This window comes from Populus trichocarpa, chromosome 6, assembly GCF_000002775.5.
Source record: "Populus trichocarpa isolate Nisqually-1 chromosome 6, P.trichocarpa_v4.1, whole genome shotgun sequence".
Taxonomy (NCBI): domain Eukaryota; kingdom Viridiplantae; phylum Streptophyta; class Magnoliopsida; order Malpighiales; family Salicaceae; genus Populus; species Populus trichocarpa.
Genome location: NC_037290.2, coordinates 13,842,599 through 13,865,033, shown reverse-complemented (window position 1 = coordinate 13,865,033; position 22,435 = coordinate 13,842,599). Strand labels below are relative to the sequence as shown.

General features: G+C 34.7%; 2 protein-coding genes across 2 annotated transcripts; one reads left to right on the top strand and one right to left on the bottom strand.

Annotated features, from left to right (window-relative positions):
* The first annotated feature begins 2,948 nt into the window (after positions 1-2,948).
* Positions 2,949-3,822, top strand: LOC127905507 (uncharacterized). Its single transcript, XM_052454256.1, has 3 exons — positions 2,949-3,023; positions 3,111-3,230; positions 3,327-3,822. The coding sequence occupies exons 1-3, from the start codon at positions 3,021-3,023 to the stop codon at positions 3,729-3,731; spliced, it is 528 nt and encodes a 175-aa protein (XP_052310216.1). The 5' UTR covers positions 2,949-3,020; the 3' UTR covers positions 3,732-3,822.
* A 14,480-nt stretch (positions 3,823-18,302) lies between these two features.
* On the bottom strand, positions 18,303-21,920 carry LOC7484685 (cytochrome P450 734A1). The gene is made up of 5 exons (XM_024603452.2): positions 21,488-21,920; positions 20,320-20,543; positions 19,957-20,198; positions 19,492-19,867; positions 18,303-19,233 (listed from the first exon to the last, which is right to left on the bottom strand). The coding sequence occupies exons 1-5, from the start codon at positions 21,774-21,776 to the stop codon at positions 18,799-18,801; spliced, it is 1,566 nt and encodes a 521-aa protein (XP_024459220.2). The 5' UTR covers positions 21,777-21,920; the 3' UTR covers positions 18,303-18,798.
* Positions 21,921-22,435: the final 515 nt, after the last annotated feature.

Genomic DNA, 22,435 nt, shown 5'->3' with positions numbered 1-22,435 from the left:
CATGGAAAGCTAGCATGTCCATATTGTATGGAGAACAACAAGGCATTCACGCTAACAAACGGGGGTAAAGCTTCTTTTTTTGACTGTCACCGTCGTTTCTTGCCACATAACCACAGGTACAGAAAGAACAGAAAGGATTTCTTTGTTGGCAGGGTTGAAAATGATGTTGCACCCCCGCGTCTTTCCGGTGAAGAATTGTTTGATGTTGTGTCAGAGTACGGTGAAATTGTGTTTGGTCTCCAATCAGGTAAGCAGAAGTTTCCTGGTTTTGGTTTGACCCATAATTGGGTGAAGCGAAGTATATTTTGGGAGCTTCCTTATTGGAAGACCAATCTTCTCCGCCATAACCTTGACGTCATGCACATTGAAAAGAACGTGTTTGAGAACATTTGCACATTGAAAAGCCTTATTTTTATAATGTAATAATTTGAAACATGAAATATTTATTCTTCTTTAAGGGTCAGCCGTTGTTATTGTGTTGTGTGTGTTTTTTAGTTTGCAATTCAAGATTTTTTGAGAGGGTTACATATAAAACATAAGAAAAATTTACCTTTTCACCGACGGATATACCGACGGACTTAACCCGTCGGTATTTCACAGAGAGTTGCAAAAAAATTACGGGATTTTGCCACATTCACTGACGTCTTTCCGACGGATTTTCCGACGCTAATACCGACGGCATCACCGACGGGTTTTCCGCACGCATGTCTGACACGTGTCCGTCTGCACCATCACCGACGACATTACCGACGTCAAATACCGACGGCATTACCGACGGCCTGCACATGTCTGACACGTGTCCGTCTGCACCATCACCGACGGACTTTCCGACGGACTACCGACGGATCGAAAAGTTTGGCGGGATTTTCGAACTTTTTTGGTGCGCATTTCAATTAATTTCCGACGGAATTACCGACGGAAATTAATTGCACCGACAGCAATTAAGTGCCGTCGGAAATTACCTATATATACCGCCGCGCTCACCCCCCCCCGCACCGTCTCCTCCCTCTCCCCCTCCTCTCCCCTCCTCTTCTCCCCCTCTCCCCCTCTTCTCCCTTTCACTTCTCTTCTCCTCTTCTCCCTTTCTCTTCTCCCTTTCTCTTCTTCTCTCATTTATTTTTAAAAGGTATGTATTTTTTTTTCTTTATCTTTGTATTTTTTTTATTTTAATTATGATTATTTTTTTTGGTGTTCTTTGTTTTGTATATTGTTTGTAGATAAAATCTTAAATTCAACACATTATTAAGGTAAGCATTTTTTATTCCCAAATTTATTTTGAATTGATATAATGTTTTTTAATTTTGTGTGTTGTGTAGTGTTTTTTAGTTTTTTAATTTTATTTATTAATTTTAGTTTTTTAGTTTTGATATTATTGTTTGTATTGCTATAATTGTTTTTGTTGAATTTATGTTAAAAATGTTAGTTTATAAATATAATTGTTATTGTTGATTTATTTTAAAAATGTTAATTTATATATATAGAATTGCATTTAATTATTAGTTTATCTTAATTTAGGATATTATTGTTTGTATTGCTATAATTGCTATTGTTGAATTTATGTTAAAAATGTTAGTTTATAAATATAATTGTTATTGTTGATTTATTTTAAAAATGTTAATTTATATATATAGAATTGCATTTAATTATTAGTATATCTTAATTTAGGATATTATTGTTTGTATTGCTATAATTGTTATTGTTGAATTTATGTTAAAAATGTTAGTTTATAAATATAATTGTTATTGTTGATTTATTTTAAAAATGTTAATTTATATATATAGAATTGCATTTAATTATTAGTTTATCTTAATTTAGGATAAAATAATTAAATGAATGTTCATAGTTGTAATTCTATATGATGTTATTGAATAAAATGTTGTGTTGATGATGATGAGTTGGGTTGAGATCCAGGATGATTGGATCGGGATGTGAAATAAAATTGGAAGTGTAATATGATTTTGTCGACAACTTGGGACCCCCCAGTACAGGGGAGACTCTGTCGAATTTTTTTTAAAAATAATCGAAGTTAATTATTCGTATACATGTGTGTAGATGCGTAGAATGAAATCTACAGCACGTCGTCAGAAGACGGTTGCAGCTAGTTCTTCTAGCAGCGAGGAGGACGTATCCTTAGGTGCTGATCACGGCGAGGAAACTACGCCAACTTGTGATGCTGCCTCTTCTAGCGCGGTTTCACAGCGCAGAAGCGAAGTGCCTTCACAGCGGGGTCAATTCACCCGCAAGTACCAGGCACAATGGAAGGATGACCTCTCAATGTAAGTTTGTTTAGGTTTTAGTTTTTTTTTATATACTTATAACGTAATTTATGAACAACTAATTAATATTTATTACTACTTTTATTTAATTTCAGGTTTACAAACATTGAGGCTGCAAGGACTATAACATTGGCGTTTAAATCGTCGATGGAGATTCCATTGTTTCAATGGAGCCAGGTTTCCAAACATCCTGAGTGGAAACCTAATATCGATGCATGGTTTAAGCGATTTCAGGTCGGTGTTAATTTTTAATTTCCAGCTTATTTTTAATAAATGATTTTTATAATTTTATATCTTGTACTATTTTTATTTTATATGAATTATTTATATACACAGAACAAATTTGAGTGGGATAGGGCGGACAACAATGTTGTGAGGAGGGTATGGGAGAATCACGCGGCAACTAGGTAACATCAAAAATAATATTTATTTTTGTTTTATAATTTAATGTTTTAAATTCTAATTTGTTACTATGGAAGTAGGTTGCGTGATTTTTGGTATGACGCCAAAACAAAATCAAAAAGACATGCGAGGGATAACGGTCTTGAAGGATGGAATGAGGTGGCGGTTTGGCAGGAATTCAAACCGCCATTCATCTCGGGGGAAATATGGACGACATATATTGAGCACGTGACCTCAGAGCGGTTCTCACAGTCTGGCGCCGACAACCGGAACCGGCAAATTTATGGTTCGGTGACCACGCACACTGGCGGATCCGTCCCATTCAGCGCACATGCAAAGCGGATGGTAAGATTAATTTTATTGAAATATATCATTAATTAATTTGTCGTTCCTTATAATATATTTAACTTTCAACCTATTTTTTCCTTACAGGCTGCGTCTCTTGGACGTGAACCGAGTCCAATGGAGCTGTTTCTAGAGACGCATGTGCGGAGTCAAGACCGCCAAAAAGGGGTGCAGCAGTTCGTGGACAACCGTGCTCAGCACTTCGTGGTATGTTCGTTCATTCATTTTATTTTGTAAGGTATTATTTTCTTGAATTGCATCTTGAATTGCATTTGATGATTTTTTTACCGATGGAATTTTCAGGAGACCTATAATAGCCGGTTGAGGGAGAGATATGGGGACAATCCGTCGACCCATCCAGATTTCGATCCAGATTTGTGGATGGAGGCGGGATCGTCTGGTGGACCCGATAAAAACAGGGTCTACGGGCTCTCCAACACTACGGCTGACAACTTGCGTTCGACTCGTAGTGTCTCAACTGTTGGAAGCTCTCCATCAGTATCGAACACCCAGTCTGAGGAGTTCATTGCGTTGAAACAACAATATCAACAACTCTCGACGAATTATGATGAGCTCCGTCAAATAGTCATGGAGATGAGATCAAAGATGGGTGACGATACTTGTGCAGCTTCTTTTTGGCCGTTTGGTCTCGGGAACAACCAGCCTCCTCCTCCTCCGCCTCCTCCTCCAGCTCCGCCGCTATTCTAGTTTAATTTTGTTTTTTAAACACATTAAATTTGTAATGAATATTATTACTTTTACATTTTTAATGTTTAATGCATTTTTATTTGTTTATTAAGGTTTTTTACAATTAATAAATTATTTTTTTTTATATTTCAAATACCTACCGACGGATATACCGACGGATACTATCCGTCGGTATTTAACAGAGAGTTGCCGAACAATTACCATCCATGCCATCGTTACCGACGGCATCGCCGACGGATATTATCCGTCGGTGTTTAACTCCCGACGGCTTTACCGACGGATATTATCCGTCGGTATTACACAGAGAGTTGCAACAAAATTACAAGCCATGCCATAATTACCGACGGAAAATCCGTCGGTAAGGCCGTCGGGAATTACCCTTAACATTACCGACGGAAAATCCGTCGGTAATGTTCCCGCGGGGAAATTTTTTTGGCGCGCGCGTATCCGTCTGTATTTCCGTCGGTGTGTGGGTTTTTTTATTTGCGACAGAATTAGCGACGGAAATGAGCTTTACCGACGACTGTTATACCGACGGATGACTTCCGTCGGTGAATCCGTCGGTATTGTTTTCACCGACGGATTTCATTGCTGTCACCGACGGAATTAATCCGTCGGTAAAACTGGATAATGTTGTAGTGATAACAGTTTTGTCAAATGGTTTTAATAATAGCAAAAACAGTTAGTAAGTTAGTTTTTTTTTAATGTCAACTACTACCATTTCCCCCCAACCAAAACGAGACATTGTCCTCAATGTCATAAGGTAGAAAGATAGAGTATAGAAGACATCACCAGAAACAACGAACACTGACAAACCTGAAACACACTTAAACAAATATAAGAAATAACAAAATAAAATAATATGCTATTAATAAAACCAAAAGACACAAGGTTTCACAAACGAAGGCTCAAATCCAATCTAAGCTTTTACGGCTTTCCATAATTGACCAATTTATGCGACTCATGGAGGGATCAATTACAGGGATGAAAGATTATAGTTGGTCAATCAATTGTTCAACAGTAGCAGCAGAGATTATGATTTGTCATGCCGAAGATGTTAGAAATTCCTGTTCCACGGCTTGATTAAGAAAAGACAACAAATTATCATAAAAACCATTAACATTTAACAAATCTATAGGTTTATGGTGAATGTGTTATTGGGCCCAAGAGGAAATATGAAGATCTCTTCCAATGTGCCCAGACCACTTGGTAAGGCAATGAAGACGTCAGCATGGTTAAACATTGTATTCAGTCGATCAGACATTGTGGAGACCTGTAGTTCCTCTCCAATTATTTTTCCAATGATGTCCCCTTTTGCTAAAGCTTTGGGGACGACCCCCAAAACTTGACTACCTCCTAAAAATGCAACTATTGACAAACCCCTTATTAACCCAAGGTTGCCTTCCCCATACACTAAATGAATCTTTCTCTCAGCTAGTACCTGACCAAGATGATTTGCTGATTCTAAAAACTCTTTTTCTTTCCTAGGAATGGATCCACCGAAAACACAAATATTTCTTATTTGATGACTTGAGGAACCTGTCATTTTTACACACTTCTATATTTGTTGAATGTATGAGTTTAGTAGAAATGAAGGGAAGGAAGAGAAGATTTTATAGATGAGAAATTGAAAATGCAATCATACCACCTATATGTAAGCCAGCTGGAGTCTCACTCTTTCTCCTTTTTTTTTTTTGAAAATATGTGTATGTACAAGTAGTTGTGATTGTGGCTCACATCTTCCCTTGGTTTTACATCTAAGAACGGCTTAAACGCCCTCTATGGGTCGGGGATAGGCTTCCCATCTAGTTTTCTTAAAAACTGGTAAATAGGGTATTTTTTAGTCAGATTCCCAAAACTATGTCGAGAATGTTCTTTATGGAATTGTGGCCATAAATCATGAATTGCATGATGCACATCTTCACTAGGATGCGTCTCAAGAGTCAATAGAAGATTATCTAAAGACCTTTTACTCATGCCATCCTTAATGAATTGTATTTTATCTTCATGGTTTATAGATACCATTCCTAAAGAACGACATGTTGCATTACAAGTCCGTCTGGCACATCTGTGACAAACTTTCAATTGTTTTGCACGACGTTTCTTTGCAAAAGTGCTTTTATTTGTTCCAGGGATGTATGAAATGAAAGAATTGGAGGACTCACCTGATAATCGGACCTTTGCTTTAATTAGCCAGCGAATATCTTTAGGAATTCCATGATTCATTAACAACCTCAATCTTTCACACCTAGCACCGTAAATTTTTGCAATCGCATTTGGAGGCAAAGTGGGAAAATACTTTTTCAATTTTTCAAGAGTGGTGTCCATTTTCAAATGAGAATAGAGATTCAAAGAAAGGAGAAAGAGCAAAGAATTGCACAAATATATACACAGATATCAGTTACCATGGGAAACTAAAAGAACCGACTTAAGAGTCACGGAGTACCGTTATCTACCATTTGACCGGGGTGAGAGAGACTAGCAAAAAAAAAATCACACCAAAAAGAAACACAAAAAAATGTGAGAAAAAGAATCCATCTTTATATACATGATCACTCAATTCAATAGAGTCATTTTCAACTCAAAAATTGTCAAAGTAAACTTTCAAACGATATCCATTTACCTTCAAAACATTGTCATTCTTTGGATTCTTGATATCACAGGCCCCATATGGATACACATGTTTCACAATAAAAGGACCGCTCCATCTTGATCTTAGTTTTCCAAAAAATAAATGGAGCCGAGAATTATAAAGCAAGACTTTTTGACCAACATTGAATGTTTTTCTCACTATTTTCTTTTGATGAAACTCTTTGATTCTTGTTTTATGAATTCTTGAATTTTCATATGCATCATTTCTTATTTCCTCAAGCTCATTTATTTGTAATTTTCACAGCTGACTAGCATTATCAAGGTTTGAATTGAAAGCTTTAATAACCCAATAAGCTTTATGTTCAAGTTCCACAGGCAAGTGACAAGATTTTCCATAGACCAACCTATAAGGTGACATACCTAATGATGGTTTAAAAGTAGTACGATAAGCTCAAAGTGCATCATTAAGTCTTAAAGACCAGTCCTTCCTATTAGAGTTCATTGTTTTTTTCAAGATTTGTTTGATCTCCCTATTAGCAAGTTCTACCTGTCCACTTATCTAAGGGTGATAAAAAGGTGACAACTTTGTGTGTGATTTTATATTTCTTCATTAAAGACTCAAATGACTTGTTACAGAAATGTGTTCCACCATCACTTATCATGGCTCGAGGGATTCCAAATCAACTCATAATATTTTCTTTCAAAAACTTTATTACTGTTTTGTGGTCATTGTTTCGACTTGGAATTGCCTCTATCCATTTTGAAACATAATCTACTGCGACTAATATGTACAGGAAACCAAATGATGGAGGAAATGGACCCATGAAATCTATACCCTAATAGTCAAAGATCTCAATGACAAGAATAAGATTTAAAGGCATCATGTGACATTTTGAAATAGATCCCAACTTTTGACAATTTTCACAAGTGTTGCAGAATGCATGTGAGTCCTTGAACATGGTGGGCCAGTAAAATCCACTTTGTAAGATTTTTGCAGTTGTCTTTCTTGATGAGAAATGACCCCCACATGCCTCAGAATGACAAAATTTAATGACACTACTTACCTCATTGTCAGGAATGCATCTTCAAAATATTTGATCAGTACAATATTTGAATAAATAAGGGTTATCCCAATAAAAGTTCTTCACTTCGTTCAAGAACTTTCTTTTGTCTTGGGTATTCCAATGAGCTGGCAATTGTCCTGAAACAAGAAAATTAACAATATTAGCAAACCAAGGCATTGTAGAGACAGAAAGTAAAGATTCATCAGGAAAGTAATCATCGATTGGTGTGATGTCAGATCTCGAATCTGTTGTCAATCTTGACAAATGATCTGTGACAACATTTTCGGTCCCTTTCTTGTCTTTGATTGTGATATCAAATTCTTGAAGTAACAAAATCCACCGCACCAATCTAGCCTTAGAATCCTTCTTAGAAAGAAGATATTTCAATGCTGCATGATCACTAAAAACAACAACAGGTGAGCCAACAAGATAAGATCTGAATTTTTCACATGCAAATACTACTGCAAGTAATTCTTTTTCAGTGGTAGTGCAATTCATTTGAGCACTATTTAAAGTTTTACTTGCATAGTAAATCACATAAGGTTTGTTATCTTTTCTTTGTCCCAAGACAGCACCCACAACATAATCACTAGCGTCACATATTATTTCAAAAGGTAATGACCAATCAGAAGGTTAAATGACAGGAGCAGAAGTAAGCAAGTTTTTAAGTTTAACAAAGGCTTCTTCACATTGTTCAGTCCATTCGAAAATATTATCCTTTGTTAGAAGGTTACTCAATGACTTAGATATTACACTAAAATCTTTGATGAACCTTCTATAAAAACTAGCATGTCCTAAAAATGATCTAACATCTTTAATAGATTTTATTGTTGGTAAGTTGGCAATTAACTCGATTTTAGATTTGTCAACCTCAATTCCTGTTGATAAAACAATGTGACCAAGTACAATGTCGTTTGTTACCATAAAATGATATTTTTCCCAATTCAGCACAAGATTCTTCTCTTCACACCTGTTCAAAATTTTTTCCAAGTTAGTTAAACAATCATCAAATGAATCACCAAAAATAGAAAAATTATCCATAAAAATCTCAAGAAAACGTTCAACCATATCACTGAATATGCTAAGCATGCATCTTTGAAATATGGCCGGTGCATTACATAATTCAAAAGGCATCCTTCGATATGCAAAAGTACCGAATGGATATGTGAAGGTAGTTTTCTCTTGATCTTCCAATGTAATTTCAATTTGGTTGTAACCTGAATAGCCATCTAGGAAACAATAAAATTCATGACCTACAACTCTTTTTGGGATTTGATCCATGAAAGGTAAAGGAAAATGATCTTTTCTAGTCATTGAATTAAGTTTCCTATAGTCAATGCACATGCGCCAACCAGTAATAGTTCTAGTTGGAATTAAATTATTTTTCTCATTTGGTATCATAGTGACTCCAGATTTCTTGGGTACAACTTGGGTAGGACTTACCCATTTGGTGTCAGAAATAGGATAAATGATTCCATTATCTAGAAGCTTAATGACTTTATTTTTCACTACTTCTTTCATATTAGGATTAAGCCTTCGTTGCATTTCTCTAGAGGGTTTAACATTTTCCTCTAAATAAATTCTGTGTGTGCAAATCAAAGGACTAATTCCGTTTATATCAGTTATGGTCCATCCTAATGCATTTTTGTGCATTTTCAGAGTTTGTAATAACTTACCTTCTTGAAGTGCATTAAGTTTGGAAGAAATTATTACCGGAAAAGTTTCATTTTTTTTCTAAAAATGAGTATTTGAGATTGAATGGTAATGGCTTCAAATCAGGTTTTGGTGGTTGAATACTTGAAGGTACGGACTCAATTGATCGTGGTGGCAATTCTTCAATTTGTGGTCTCCAATTACTTGCCTTTGATTCTTCCTGAAAATAGACCATTTTCAAATCGTCAGATTCATCAATCTCTGTTTCACTGGAAGTGGTTTGAAATTGATCATGAACTAATTTTTCAATAAAGTCCACTTCCTGTAAATCATTATCATCTCTAGGTTGCTTGCAAATATTGAAAATATTCATCTCCAATGTCATGTTTTCAAATGATAATTTCATCAGTCCATTCCTACAGTTAATCGATGCATTAGAAGTTGCAAGAAATGGACGTCCTAAAATAAGAGGAATCAAATTACATGCTTCAACAGGTTGTGTATCCAAGACAATAAAATCCACAGGATAAATGAATTTATCAACTTGTACTAACACATCTTCAACTATTCCTCTAGGCACTTTTATAGATCTATCAGCAAGTAAAAGAGTTACAAAAGTTGGTTTTAACTCACCTAGATTGAGACTCTGAAAGACTAAATATGGAAGTAAATTCACATTAGCTCCAAGATCAAGTAAAGCTTTTTCAATTTTATGTTCTCCAATAAAGCATGAAATTGTAGAACAACAACGGTCTTTATATTTCAAAGCATTATTGTTTTGAAGAATGACACTTACTTGTTCGGCTAAAAAAGCTTTCTTTTTCACATTTAATTTTCTTTTCACAGTGCACAGATCTTTCAAAAATTTAGCATAAGAAGGTACTTGTTTAATAGCATCCAACAAAGGTATATTGATCCTTACATGCTTGAAAATTTCAAAGATTTCAGAGTTGTGATTGAATTTTCTTTGTTTGTCATGGCATGAGGAAATGGAAGTGCTGGCAGGGAATCAGTCTTTTCTTTGCAATGTTCAGATTCAACCCCTTCCTTATCCTTAGAGATTGACTCATCATCTTTCTCACAAGGTTCAAGAGTGGATTTTTCAATAACCTTACCACTACGAAGAAGGAGGACTTATTTGACTTGATCCATGTGTTGACTTCCGGAACTCCTTGCATTTGCATTGTATTGCCCCTTTAGATTTTGCTATGGTTGAGATGGAAACTTACTTTCTTTTGAAAACTGAGAGTAGATGTGAACTTTGCAAGAGTATCTTTAAAATCTATCATGCTTTGAGCAAGTTGAGTGTTGATTGTCTCTTGCTTTTCAATGAATGCATGCAATGTTTCCTCAAGATTTCTTCTAGGAGGTGGAGCATAAGGACGTGCATATCCATGAGAATTTTAGAAATTATGGTGTGCTTGAAACGGTGGTTGTGAAGTTTGTGTATTATTGTTATCACTCTTCCAACTGAAATTTGGGTGATTTCTCCAACCAGGGTTGTATGTTTGCGAATATAGGTTATAATTGGGCCTTTGGAAACTGTTTAAAGCATGGGTTTGTTCATGGAGGCATTCCTTCAAAGAAGACAAAGTTGGACAGTCAATGGTTGAGTGTTCATTGGTTTCACAGATTTGACACACAATGTCTTGAACAGATTTTAATTGACCACTCTTTTTCAATTCTAGTGCCTCGACTTTTCTAGCTAAAGATGCAAACCTGGCTTGAAGGTCATGATCTTCCCTAAAGTTGTACATTCCTCCACTAGATGTATGAGGTTGAGTTTTACTTGGTGCCTTATAAGTGCCTGTAGTGTCCCAATTTTGAGCATTTTTAGCTAGCAAGTCTAGGTACTCCATTGCTTCATTAGGGTCTTTATCTTCAAAAGTTCCATTACACATCAATTCCACAATTTGTCTATCTTTAGGTGTTAACCTTTCATAAAAATGTGAAACCAATCTCCATGTTTCAAAACCATGATGAGGGCAAATATTAAGCAAGTCTCGATACCTATCCCAACATTGGTAAAATGTTTCTCCTGGTTTTTGAGTGAAAGTGGTGATTTGTCTTTTGAAAGAGTTTGTTCTATGAGAAGGGAAAAACTTCTTTAAAAATTATTGTTGCATTTTATCCTAAGCACGAATGGATCCTGACCTAAGATTTTATAGCCATGTTTTAGCTTTATCTTTTAATGAAAAAGGAAAAAGGTTTAATATGATGGTGTTCATGCTACAATTTAAGTCATTATAGGTGTTACAGACCTCATCAAATTCCCTTAAATACAAGTATAGATTTTCTAAATCTAAGTCATGAAAAGAAGGTAAAAGTTGAATAATGCCTGGCTTAAAATTAAAGTGAGATGCATCAGGAGGGAAAATTATATATGAGGGTGCACTTGTACTTATAGGATTCATGTGGTCTCTAAGTGTTCTAACTCGATTATTCTCATTATTCTCATTATGAAGCGACTGGTTATCTTCTTCGGCCATATTTTCTAAAAATGATAAGGATACCCTACAAAGTCTACCACTTAATGTATGTGACCAAACTCTCATGCACGTGTAGGAAAAGAATAAAATGGAAGAAAAGAAAAGAAAAGAAAAGAAACAAAACAAAACAAAAGAAACCAAAGTTAGATAAAAGGAAAGAAAAGAAAAGAAAAGAAAAGAAAATAAAATAGAATATATAATTTATACAGTAATTTACTTCCCCGACAACGGCGCCAAAAACTTGACACGACCAAAAGATTGATGTCTTATCCCAAGTGCACGAATGTCGAAGTAATAAATGACCCGGCAAGACCGGGGTCGAACCACGAGAAGATGAACTATATAGAATTATAAATAAAAGAAAAGATTTGAAGAGAGCTTTGAGATGTGATAATGATGTAATGATTTAAACAAAGATAAAACAATTGTAAAGGTTAGAGGATCCACTAATGGTATTTCAAATAAGTATATTATAAACTCTTTTTATTACTTGACTGGAAACCACACACATAGGAGGTTCCACTCGGATTATAAATTGTTAACATGATTACTTTAATTATCTTATTCGAGTAATGCCAATACTTGTAAATATTATCAGGTATTCATGGTGATAACTTATGTTAACAACAAATCAAGTTCCTTTCATAGCACAGGTGTCGATTATACCATACAGTTGGGATATGAAAGTGCCAAGTATTTGTTGTACCAAGGGTTGTTCAACACAAATCTAGATTAACCATTTAACAAGCAAGGTATTAAGAGTAAATAAGATAATAAATACAAAACATGTTAGTATCAAACATTAAAATCCATGTTGAGTTTATACTATACTTATTCTTACACTATTAGTGTAACCTTTTCACCTTGACATAATAAACTTAGCTGAACATTAAGAATAAGAGAAACATAGATAAACAAGAGGAGAACATGATTATATAAGTATACTAAAGGAAATGAAAGGCATAAATAAGAGATTAATGAAAGCAAAACTTAAGCATTACAAAAATATAAAGGGAGAGAGCAAGAACATGATCTTGATCTAAAAACCAAGATGCCTAAATGCATGGCAAATGCCTCCTTTTATAGGCCAAAATTCAGAACTATTGATTTGATGACTAATTGTTGAGTGGATGACCACCTCTTGACTTGGTAACCAGCCTCATCTTCTTGTCTGCAGAAAATGTCATTGCTAACATCAGAATTTGAACAGATAGTCTTCATGAAAGTTTTGGGGAATTGTCTCAGCTTTCCAACGAAACAAGAATGAGGTCAGTTGGACTTCTAGAACTCGAGATATGGGCTAAACACTGAATAATGTCTGGGCTACAACACAGATTCCGACTTCTCTGTTGTTGCTGCAATTTGAACTTGAAAATGGTCCTTTTGAATCTTGGACTCTCATGAACGTTTTAGGCCTATGTTTTAGCTTTCTATCCATATAAACCAGACCTAAATCCAATTTCTACAGCTCCAGTTATGATCCAATAATCGAATGGTGTTCCAATTTGAATTCAACCAGCATCTCTTTTCTAAGCTTAGCCCTCTCTTTGTCTTCTCAATTTTAGTGGTTAAACTCATCAATCAATCCTTTGGTTTATGTGATAGGCCTGCATTTAAAATGAACATTTACCATAAATTAAAGGTATCTTATATTATCAGACTTGTTATTATAAAACATGCTCTAGTTAAGGAGTTATTGATACTTCAAGTGTAAAAATGATGATATAAAACCTTGATAAAAATGCACTTTTAAGTACTAATCAATCGTCTCTTATAAAATAAACAAAAGCCTTATCATTGGAAAAGAAAAATAACCCAAAATTTTAAAGCAAAGCTTGACCCCTAACAAAAATAAATGCTCTCGTTTTGCTCTTAAAATATCAAAACAATTAAATTAATGAATCCATACATAGCTCATACCCATAAACTATGAACATGTAGCAAACAAATCACAACAAATTTAGAGTTTTTAAATAGCATAAGAGTTATACCTATATTATTAGAGGTAATTTGTTGTGTCCTGCCTTGAACGAACACTGACCTAATCTCTTTTTCCTTTTCTTATCCTTATGTTTCTCCTGCATTTCCTTAATTTCTGTTGCTGTGATTAAGAAGAAAATCCCCTGTTATTTTTTTGTTGAATCTTATGTTGTTGCTATTCACAATACTGCTGTTGCAAATCTAAGGAAAGAGTTATGGCTGATGAAAAAGATTTCCATTATTGCTCCCGGTATAGAGGAGATGAAAAGTTGAAGGTTGATGAGGCAAACCTCCTCCTGTTACTTGCTCACGATACAAAAAAGATGACACTACTGGAGGGATGAGTTGTTAGTTTAATATGCCTTGTAGTCAATCAGCTAGTTACACGAGACATTATTATATTCATATAAATACATATTTTTATTATTAATAAAGGCTTAATTAATCTTTAATATTCATATGATATTAGATTAATGAATCTAGAGTAAAGATAAAGTCCATGGAAAAAAATATTTTGTAAAAGAAATTATAAAGTAGTTCTAATTAAGAGATTTCTATTGTATCAAAGCATTGTTTATATTATGTTCTTAGTTGATGCTCTCTTAAATACTAGGCATTTATTAGAGCCATAGAGATTAATACATATTATGTTCTTTCCTTTATGAAATGAAACAACTATTCTCATAAGTTAAGGTATAAAGGATACATAGAACAAATATATAGGTGTTTTTCATAAGACATGTACATTGAACTGACCTGCATGAGAATTCTATATGGGATACATCACCTATGTCGATAGAAAGGATCACTGACAGTTGTGCAAGTGATTCTTAGACTTGAAATCACTAAGTCATCTTATATATATATATATATATAATTATGCTTTGATTCTGTTACATTATCTTAATCAAGGTAACGAAAGGGTAAATATTGGATATAACATAAACTATATAAAGGTACATGAGTGATCAAGAAATGATTCATCACCCTAGATGAATTAGAGAAAATGTTTTATATGTTCTTAAATGGTATTGACTGAGAAATCCTTAATCAAGATGGAATGAGATTTGAAAAGGGTTTCAAATCTTATCCAAACGATCAATGACTATTATGTAGAGAATAAACATGATTTAATATGGTAGACATACTTCATACTTTAATGTTAAATCAGAACATTATTGATGAAAGGATATTAATTACACTGAGAAACTAGTCACTGAAAGTTTAAGTCAAATCACTAATGACTTTTTGAATATTTGGAGTATCATGAAACGTTGCTAGACAATGCACCTGATTTTCAAATATAAATTAATCAATTATTAAATTAATAATAAATTAAATTTTTTAATTTATTTAATTCTATTTAATTAAAATTATAATTTATATTTGGGCCAACATATTAGAAACCTAATATGCCACACACATTAAGAATTATTAGTCATAAATTAAACTAGAGTGATTTAATTAAGTATGACTTGATTAAAATATATTTTATAAATTAAGGAATATAATATAATTAATACAAGGATTATATTTCTAGACTTAGAAAAATAAAGTAAGGACTTGATTGAGTTAATTTCTAAAATTATCTTGAATTAATACATGGATATTATTTAGAGGGTAAATTGATATTTTATCAATTTATAGGGTTTTTTCAGATTTTTCTATAAATAGCAAGCTATGCCTTTTATATTTTTAAGAATAGTTGTTTGTTAGACAGAAAAACTACGTAAACACAATATTAGAGTTAGCACTCTAGGCATAACAATCCCTCTCTTCTAAATAGAGATTTAGAAGATTTCTCACCGGTAATTCGTGTGGATTACCATGAAGGCCAAAAAATTTGACAACTTGTGGTTTGTGACAACCAGCCTTTAAGAAATTATTCAAAGCCGAAGAAGATCAGATCTTCAGGTAATATATCCCTAAACAACTCTAGATCTATATAACGAAATCCTAGAAATTCTGAATAATTTTGTTTTATAATTTTCAAATTAAAATCTTGATTTTAGAGTTGGAAATTCTGAATAATATCAAAATCAAGATATTATAGACGCCTTGGTCCATGATTAAAACCATATAAGGCCAAAATGATAAAATAAATAGGTAAATAAATTGAGAGATAGAAGATCATTAATTTTTGCCCATTTCTCACGGGGAGATAGTGTGTGTGTGTGTGTGTGTGTGTGTGTGTGTGTATATAATTTCAAGGGGTTGGCATGGCGGTAAAGGAGGTTTGATTCCTTTCTTATGTTCAAATCTTAAAGAGAAGAATTTATTAAATTTTTGTAAATGTATTAAATCAAATAAAAGGTGCATTTTTAAAATGGTTCTAGAAGGAATTTATTCTTTGTAGATGCACAAGGTAACCCGAAAATACAATTAATATAAAAAAATAAAGAGTATAAATTAAATGTTGATCCTGGGGAGACATCATGCCTCCATAGATGTTGACGCGGAGGCATGTGAAGACAAACCAAAATGAAAGGAAAAGTAAAGAGTCTCCATTCCATTCCATTCCATACTAATAAATAAATAATAAGAGATTAAGATATGGATTACTGTTACTATTAATCAGGAAAAGTGTACTTTAGATCATTAATTACAGTATTAGTTAATTAATTAATTAATTAATTAATTATGATGGGTTAATTATTCTGGCTCTTCCCAAGCAAGCACAAGCACAAGCACAAGAGCACCGGGTGGCAGGTAACTAGAGCTGCTTACGAGTTATAGATAATACCAAAGCTCTCACACACTATATATAAAACGTAAAAATGATAAAAAGGTGGCCCAAGTAACACGGTATTCTAGGCTTACATCGTGACGAGGAAGAATAAACAGTCTGTAATACTATATATCCGCCATTGATGTGTGCTCAAGAATTGAATATTAGGTGGTCTCGTAAGGTAATTAAGGATGTGATCACATGGCTGATCAGGGCATGCTTCGATTACTTTTTATTTTGTTTTTTTTTTTTTTAGCAGAAGAATCACACACCAAAATAGAAGAAGAGATCGACGACTGGGGAGATCGATCCCCCCAGCCACATGCTGCTTCCTGGGGACCATGAGCCCCCTTGATTAGAGCTACCCTCAACAGAGAGCATGAGAAGATCCCAAAAAGCAATACAAAAAGGGAGGCCGCTGCTCTCAAAATCTCACCTGTCACTAAAAAAACCCCACAGCCCCATAAAGGGAGGAGATAAAAGTTCATTTGCATGCCGGATCACAGTCACTTTAGCTTTAAAACAACATTTCATGCCTTGAGTGCTGCAACTGTCCTCCTGCTTTAGATCTTGTAGTAAGAATATATTTTGTCTATTCTCTAGGAAAACTCATCAGCTCTCCCTGTTTGATGTAGAATGTCTCTGAAAAATGATTTTATATATTTGCTATGGGGATCGAGGACAAATTAAAACTAGTTCAATGTGCGAGCACTGACCGCAAATGAAATCGAAAACTGCCACATAAATACAATAAAATTATCTCTATCAGCATCGCCTTCTCGGCCCGCAGGAAAGCCATGGATCGGTAGTAGAACTGAGCGCACATCAATGCCCTAGAAACCATAAACTTGAACATGAAGTAACCTAAAAGACCAGCAGCTTCTACGGGGTTTCGCAAATCTTAACTGGTGACCCTTTAAGTAATCATTTTACATAAAATTAAGAGCTAGCTAGCTACTCATGAAATAAACTTTTATTAAAAAAAAAGGCTTAATTAATCATTTAACTATGTCCACAATGCATGCATTAATTGGTAAGTGGATTGTTATGATAATTTCCAATAACATGGTCGCGTGCCCGAAATTCCATACCTAATTCCAATGCAAGCAATTAAAGGTCATTTTGAGTCCCTCGAGCAACAAAATACTAATGTAAAATTTAAAGTGGAATATATATATATATATATATATATATATATATATATATATATATATATATATATAGTTAAATTGGACATTAGTTTTATATTTTCTAGTTACAAATTCATTTTGATTTTTTAATTGTCTTTCAAGTAACTTTAGATTTTAAAATATCATTTAAAAATCCTTACTCGTTTATATTTCATGTAAACAACAAGTTTTACTCATAAATTATTCAATTTAAACATTATACGTTTACGTACTTCTTGGCTTGAAATTAATTATTTAAAACTAATTTAAACTTTATTTTTCACACTTTACGACTTATATCTTAATTTAGCCTTTATGATTAAATATAACAATAACGTTTTACTCTTTGATTAGAAAATCATTCTTTATCTAGAATTAATTTGTTAATCATTATTTATTTAAGCATCCTTTTAGAGTTGTTTGGATCATATTTTTTAAAAAAAATTTAAAAATATTATTATGATTTATTTTCAAGTAAAAAATATTTTAAAAATATATAATCTTAGACTACTGATTAATTTTAAATTCTTAGAAAAATTTACAATCCTACTTCATTGCAAAATTATTGTCACCACCTCACCGACTACGTTCTAGTAGGTATGAAATCTTCATCTCATTAAATAAAAGAAGAAATTTATATTAGTAGCTAAAAAAAAGAAATCAGTCCTTTTTTATATGTCAACATCTTAATTACTAATTCCAGCTTTCAAGACCACTTAATTTGACGCAATTCATATTCTTGATTAATTGTTTTGTGTTTAATTGGGACGAATTTAATTACTAGCACTGATCAATTTTTTGAAATTATAATGTTTATGGCATATAAATAGACTTTAATTTCTTATGACACACCAGATTAGAGAGAGAGAGAGAGAGAGAGAGAGAGAGAGAGCCACTTATAATAAACGACAGAGGAAGCTTAAAAAACCAAAATATTACAAAACTGTCTAGAGATCTTGAACAATATACACTACATACATATGAGAGAGACCTAATTGTTAAACATTTACTGTCCTAGCTAGGCTGATTGAAACTCAAATTCGACGGTGAACACCTGCGTGAAAACCATGGATTAGGGTAAACTGCATGTATTTTGTTGAAATCCCATGGCCATGGTGGGTTAGTGTATTAACTTGGAGGGAAGGAGCTTGGTGGGTACGTACGCAGGTACATATATAGGCAATGACATTTCTTGCTTAATCCATTGTACACTACTAGCTAGCTACTACTGCCACTCCTCCTCACAGGCCCTATGGATATTTTAATGGCAACAATATTATATATTTTGCTGGGAAACTTGCTGAAGTTCTTAATTGCACACTCTCACGAAAGGATAGGGATGGGTTTATTATTATGAGCCTTGATTTCATTGGAGTATTTGATGATTGATCATCATGGATTGGGCAGGCGTTGAAAGATGATGGGCGCACCATGTTGGGGGTAAAGTAGCATCAGGACCGTTGGTGCATGTTGATAGCTAGTGGCCAATCTGAAAGAGAATCGTTGCAGTATTATGGCGAGTGTTAATTTGGCTTGCAAGATGGCTAGATTTTGGCCAATGCAGGTTCGGACTCCTAGCCCGAATGGAATGAACGCCACATGGTGCTTTGCTGCTCGGGCCACGCCATTCGAGAAGCGACGAGGGTTGAATTCATTTGCATCGTGGCCCCATATGGATTGATCATGATGAAGGGCCAATATCGGTATCAGGAGCTCGGTCCCACGGGGGATTTTGTAGCCCCCCAGCTCTACATCAGCTTTCGACCGTCTAATTGTTGCGATCGTCGGTGGGTACAACCGTAAGGATTCATTTAGAATCATGGTCAGCTGCACACCACAACAAGATTCACTATTTAATTTGGAATTACGGAATTGCCACCACTACTTTTTTTTTTTTTTTCTTCATAAGTCCAGAAATCTGATCAGGACTGTATCCGTCTATCTGATATAGGATAGAGGAAAAGAAAAAAAAAACCTAAAAAAAGAAGTAAAGCAAAAGGTTTTTTTTTTTGGTCTGTAGAAACTAGCAAGCAATGTGAAAACAGACAAAACATGAATTCTGTCAGTCTTTGAAGGGGGCTTTACCGTCTTAAGCTTGACAACATCATCTTTGGTGGGTATGTCACGTGATCCACACACCCTCAAGACCTCCTCACGTGCTTGAACCTGCCAATGTGGGTGCATTGCGAGTAGGATTGTTGTCCACGTCAGCAAGTTGGATGTGGTCTGTTTGCCCGCAAAGAAAAAGCTCTTGCACTCTTCAACAATGTCATGTACGGTTACATCTTTAGATGAATTTGAGGCTTGAATCATTAGTCCTAACAAATCCTTAGGACCATGACGATGTGTTTCGTTGATAATGCTCGAGCCCTCTCTTCTCCTTTCTACAAGCTTCATCAACGATCTCCTGATTTCTTTGTCCAGTTTCCACGAATTCACGTTTCTTTTTGTTGGAAAGAACCTGAAAAACAAGAAATTATAATTCATCTCTTGTAAATTTTAATAAGAAAAGAAATTGAAGATGTTCACAGTACGTTAATTAATTGCCACCTGTAGCCAGGGATCAGAACTCTTTGGAATGCTACGGCAGCAAGGACCATTTGCTGTGCTTGCAATCGAAAAATGGCCTTTCCATCTTCGTAGCTACTACCAAATGCTGTTCTCGTAATGACTTCTTCTGTTAGGGTTTGGAACCATTCAGAAACTTCAATTTCTACCTCGTCGGAATTTGACACTGTCAACCATTGCTCCAGCATATCCGTTACGCTCTTTGCCACCACCGGAACTAGCAACTGTGTATATTGAAAAATAAATAAATGTATGAGATTACCTCCTTCTTCTTCTTCTTTCCCCGGCCCCCTGAGCCAATTAATACAAAAGCTACTTTTAATCTTAGATTAACTTTGAACTTACTTTGAGATTCTCCATGTGGAATGTGGGTGCTATAATTTTCCTATGGTGAGCCCATTTTTCTCCTTTGAGGCTAAGCAGTCCATCACCTTCGAGCTGTTTAACAAGAGGGTGAGCCTCAATCTTCTCATAAAATTCAGACTTGGAAGTAAAGATTTCTCGAATGAGGTCTGGGTCGGACACGGTGAGTCGAACCGTCGGTCCGAACCACACTAGAAACGTTGCACCTGCCAACAACACCAGAATATGCAATTCAAACTGCGTTGCCATGTAAGTACGTTGCAAGGGTGTCAAGCCAGAGAGGTTAATATTTGGACCTAAAATAAACCAGTCAAGTAGTAAAATAGAAGGAGTAATTAAGGGAAGAGAGATGGCGTTTGCACCAATCAAGTAAGTAGCAAGTATCAAAGATGTTAAAAGAGGAATGGGAAGGAAACTTGATAATCATTAGTTCAGAGAGCAAATACAAAAGAAATGAAGCAAGAAGAAGACAGCAGAAACTAATCTGCTTGCTAGCACCTACAGCTTCATTACAATGAACAGGAAACAAGCTCCCAATAAAACAAAAGAAGTGGACACCGAGTCGCAAATGATGGTTCCAGAACAAATTAAGAATTAATCTTTTGGAGAAGAATACATATGCACAAGAAAAGAAAAGTCATAAAAAAATAATTTTAATAAAAAATGATAATCTGGCTTAGAGCTCTAGAAAGAGAGAAAGATAAAAAGAAAACAAGAAGTGCAACAGTCCAAAACTCGGAACTTCAACATCAAGCATCCAGGCACAGAAAAAGGCTGAAAAGTTGTTAAAAGAAGTACCTGAACTCAGAAAACAAGAAAGAAGATAGAATTTTTATTTTTTTTGTGTAAAAAAGTCCCAAATTCTGGAGGATGGATCACAAGCCAAGCTGAAAAAACACATCATAACAGAAGCACCCACCACCCACAGCTTTAGTGATATTTTCAAGACAAACTCTTATGAACATGTGCTTTGACAGAGATGTTTCAAAAACCACATTTGTTACATAAGTCATTGGTTCCAAAACAACTGTGCCTTATTGATCACCAAGCACAATCACAACAAGTGGTAAAAACTGCACAAAAACTCCTGGTTCATGATCAAGTACACGAAAGAGACAAATTATGTAGTCATCTTAAGATGTTGAAGTACCGTAGATTTTCTTCCAGTGATGGTAAAAAGAGAGAACTCTAGGAAGTATGTTGTGAGAGAAAGGCATGGGTTGAGAAGAGGCCTTTAACATCATTTCCACAAGCTCCTTCACATTACCAATGAAGAAACGATAAGGGGGTCCTCTGATTCCTTGCTTGGCAAAATGGTGTTCAATTCTTCGAGGTCTCCACCAAAGTAACACTGCAATCTTTAACAACAAAACTAATGCCAAGAAAGAGATAGCAAGCAGCTTAATAAGCCAGTGGTAAGACAACAACAGCTCCACCATGTTAAACAGAGAGAGAGAGAGAGAGAGAGAGACAGGGGGGGGGGGAGGGGGGGGGAGCGCTTTCTTTCTTCTCCAATTCGTAAGAGTGGAGCAGCCTTTTCTGTTTTTGCTTCTTATCTTCTCCTCTCTCTCTCTCTCTCTCTCTCTCTCTCACACACCGTGCCTGTGTGGTGTTTTTTTTTTTTTTTTTTCCTTCTTCGCTTATGTAGGCTGGTTTTTTTACTTGCTTGCTAGCTAGTGTGTGCTGGCATTTCAGTACTATTTCTTTATTTTTTTTTTCACGAGAGAGAAAGACAGGCTAACAAGCAAGGCCAACGGCGTAGGGGCCGCCATTGGAATTCTAAGGGTCAACGAGCACTAAGGGCTTTTTTTTTTCTTTTTTTTTTAAGAAACAATAATTTATTAACATTAATAGTATAATGTTGTGTGGCAAAATCTTCTAATTATCAATTTTATACTATGTATAATCAACATTACACAATCGTACTCTTTTATTCATTCAATTTTAAAAGAGGTCATACGTTAGTATTAAATTGTGAATTATTTATCCGTATTTGGATGTGTTTGTTTTTAAGCTCTCTTTTTTAGGGTTTTTTTTAATGGTATAAAATGCAATACTTTTTTATTTTTAATGTGGCTGTTTGGGCTAACTTGCGTGC

Excerpts from the sequence above, each read along its gene's own strand:
- LOC127905507 (XM_052454256.1), top strand. Across the intron at positions 3,231-3,326 it reads ACCGTGCTCAGCACTTCGTG|GAGACCTATAATAGCCGGTT; the intron begins GTATGTTCGTTC and ends TGGAATTTTCAG.
- LOC7484685 (XM_024603452.2), bottom strand. The coding sequence starts at position 21,776 with ATGGTGGAGCTGTTGTTGTCTTACCACTGGCTTATTAAGCTGCTTGCT. Across the intron at positions 20,544-21,487 it reads TCACTGGAAGAAAATCTACG|GTGCAACGTTTCTAGTGTGG; the intron begins GTACTTCAACAT and ends TGTTGTTGGCAG. Across the intron at positions 20,199-20,319 it reads TCCACATGGAGAATCTCAAA|TTGCTAGTTCCGGTGGTGGC; the intron begins GTAAGTTCAAAG and ends CAATATACACAG.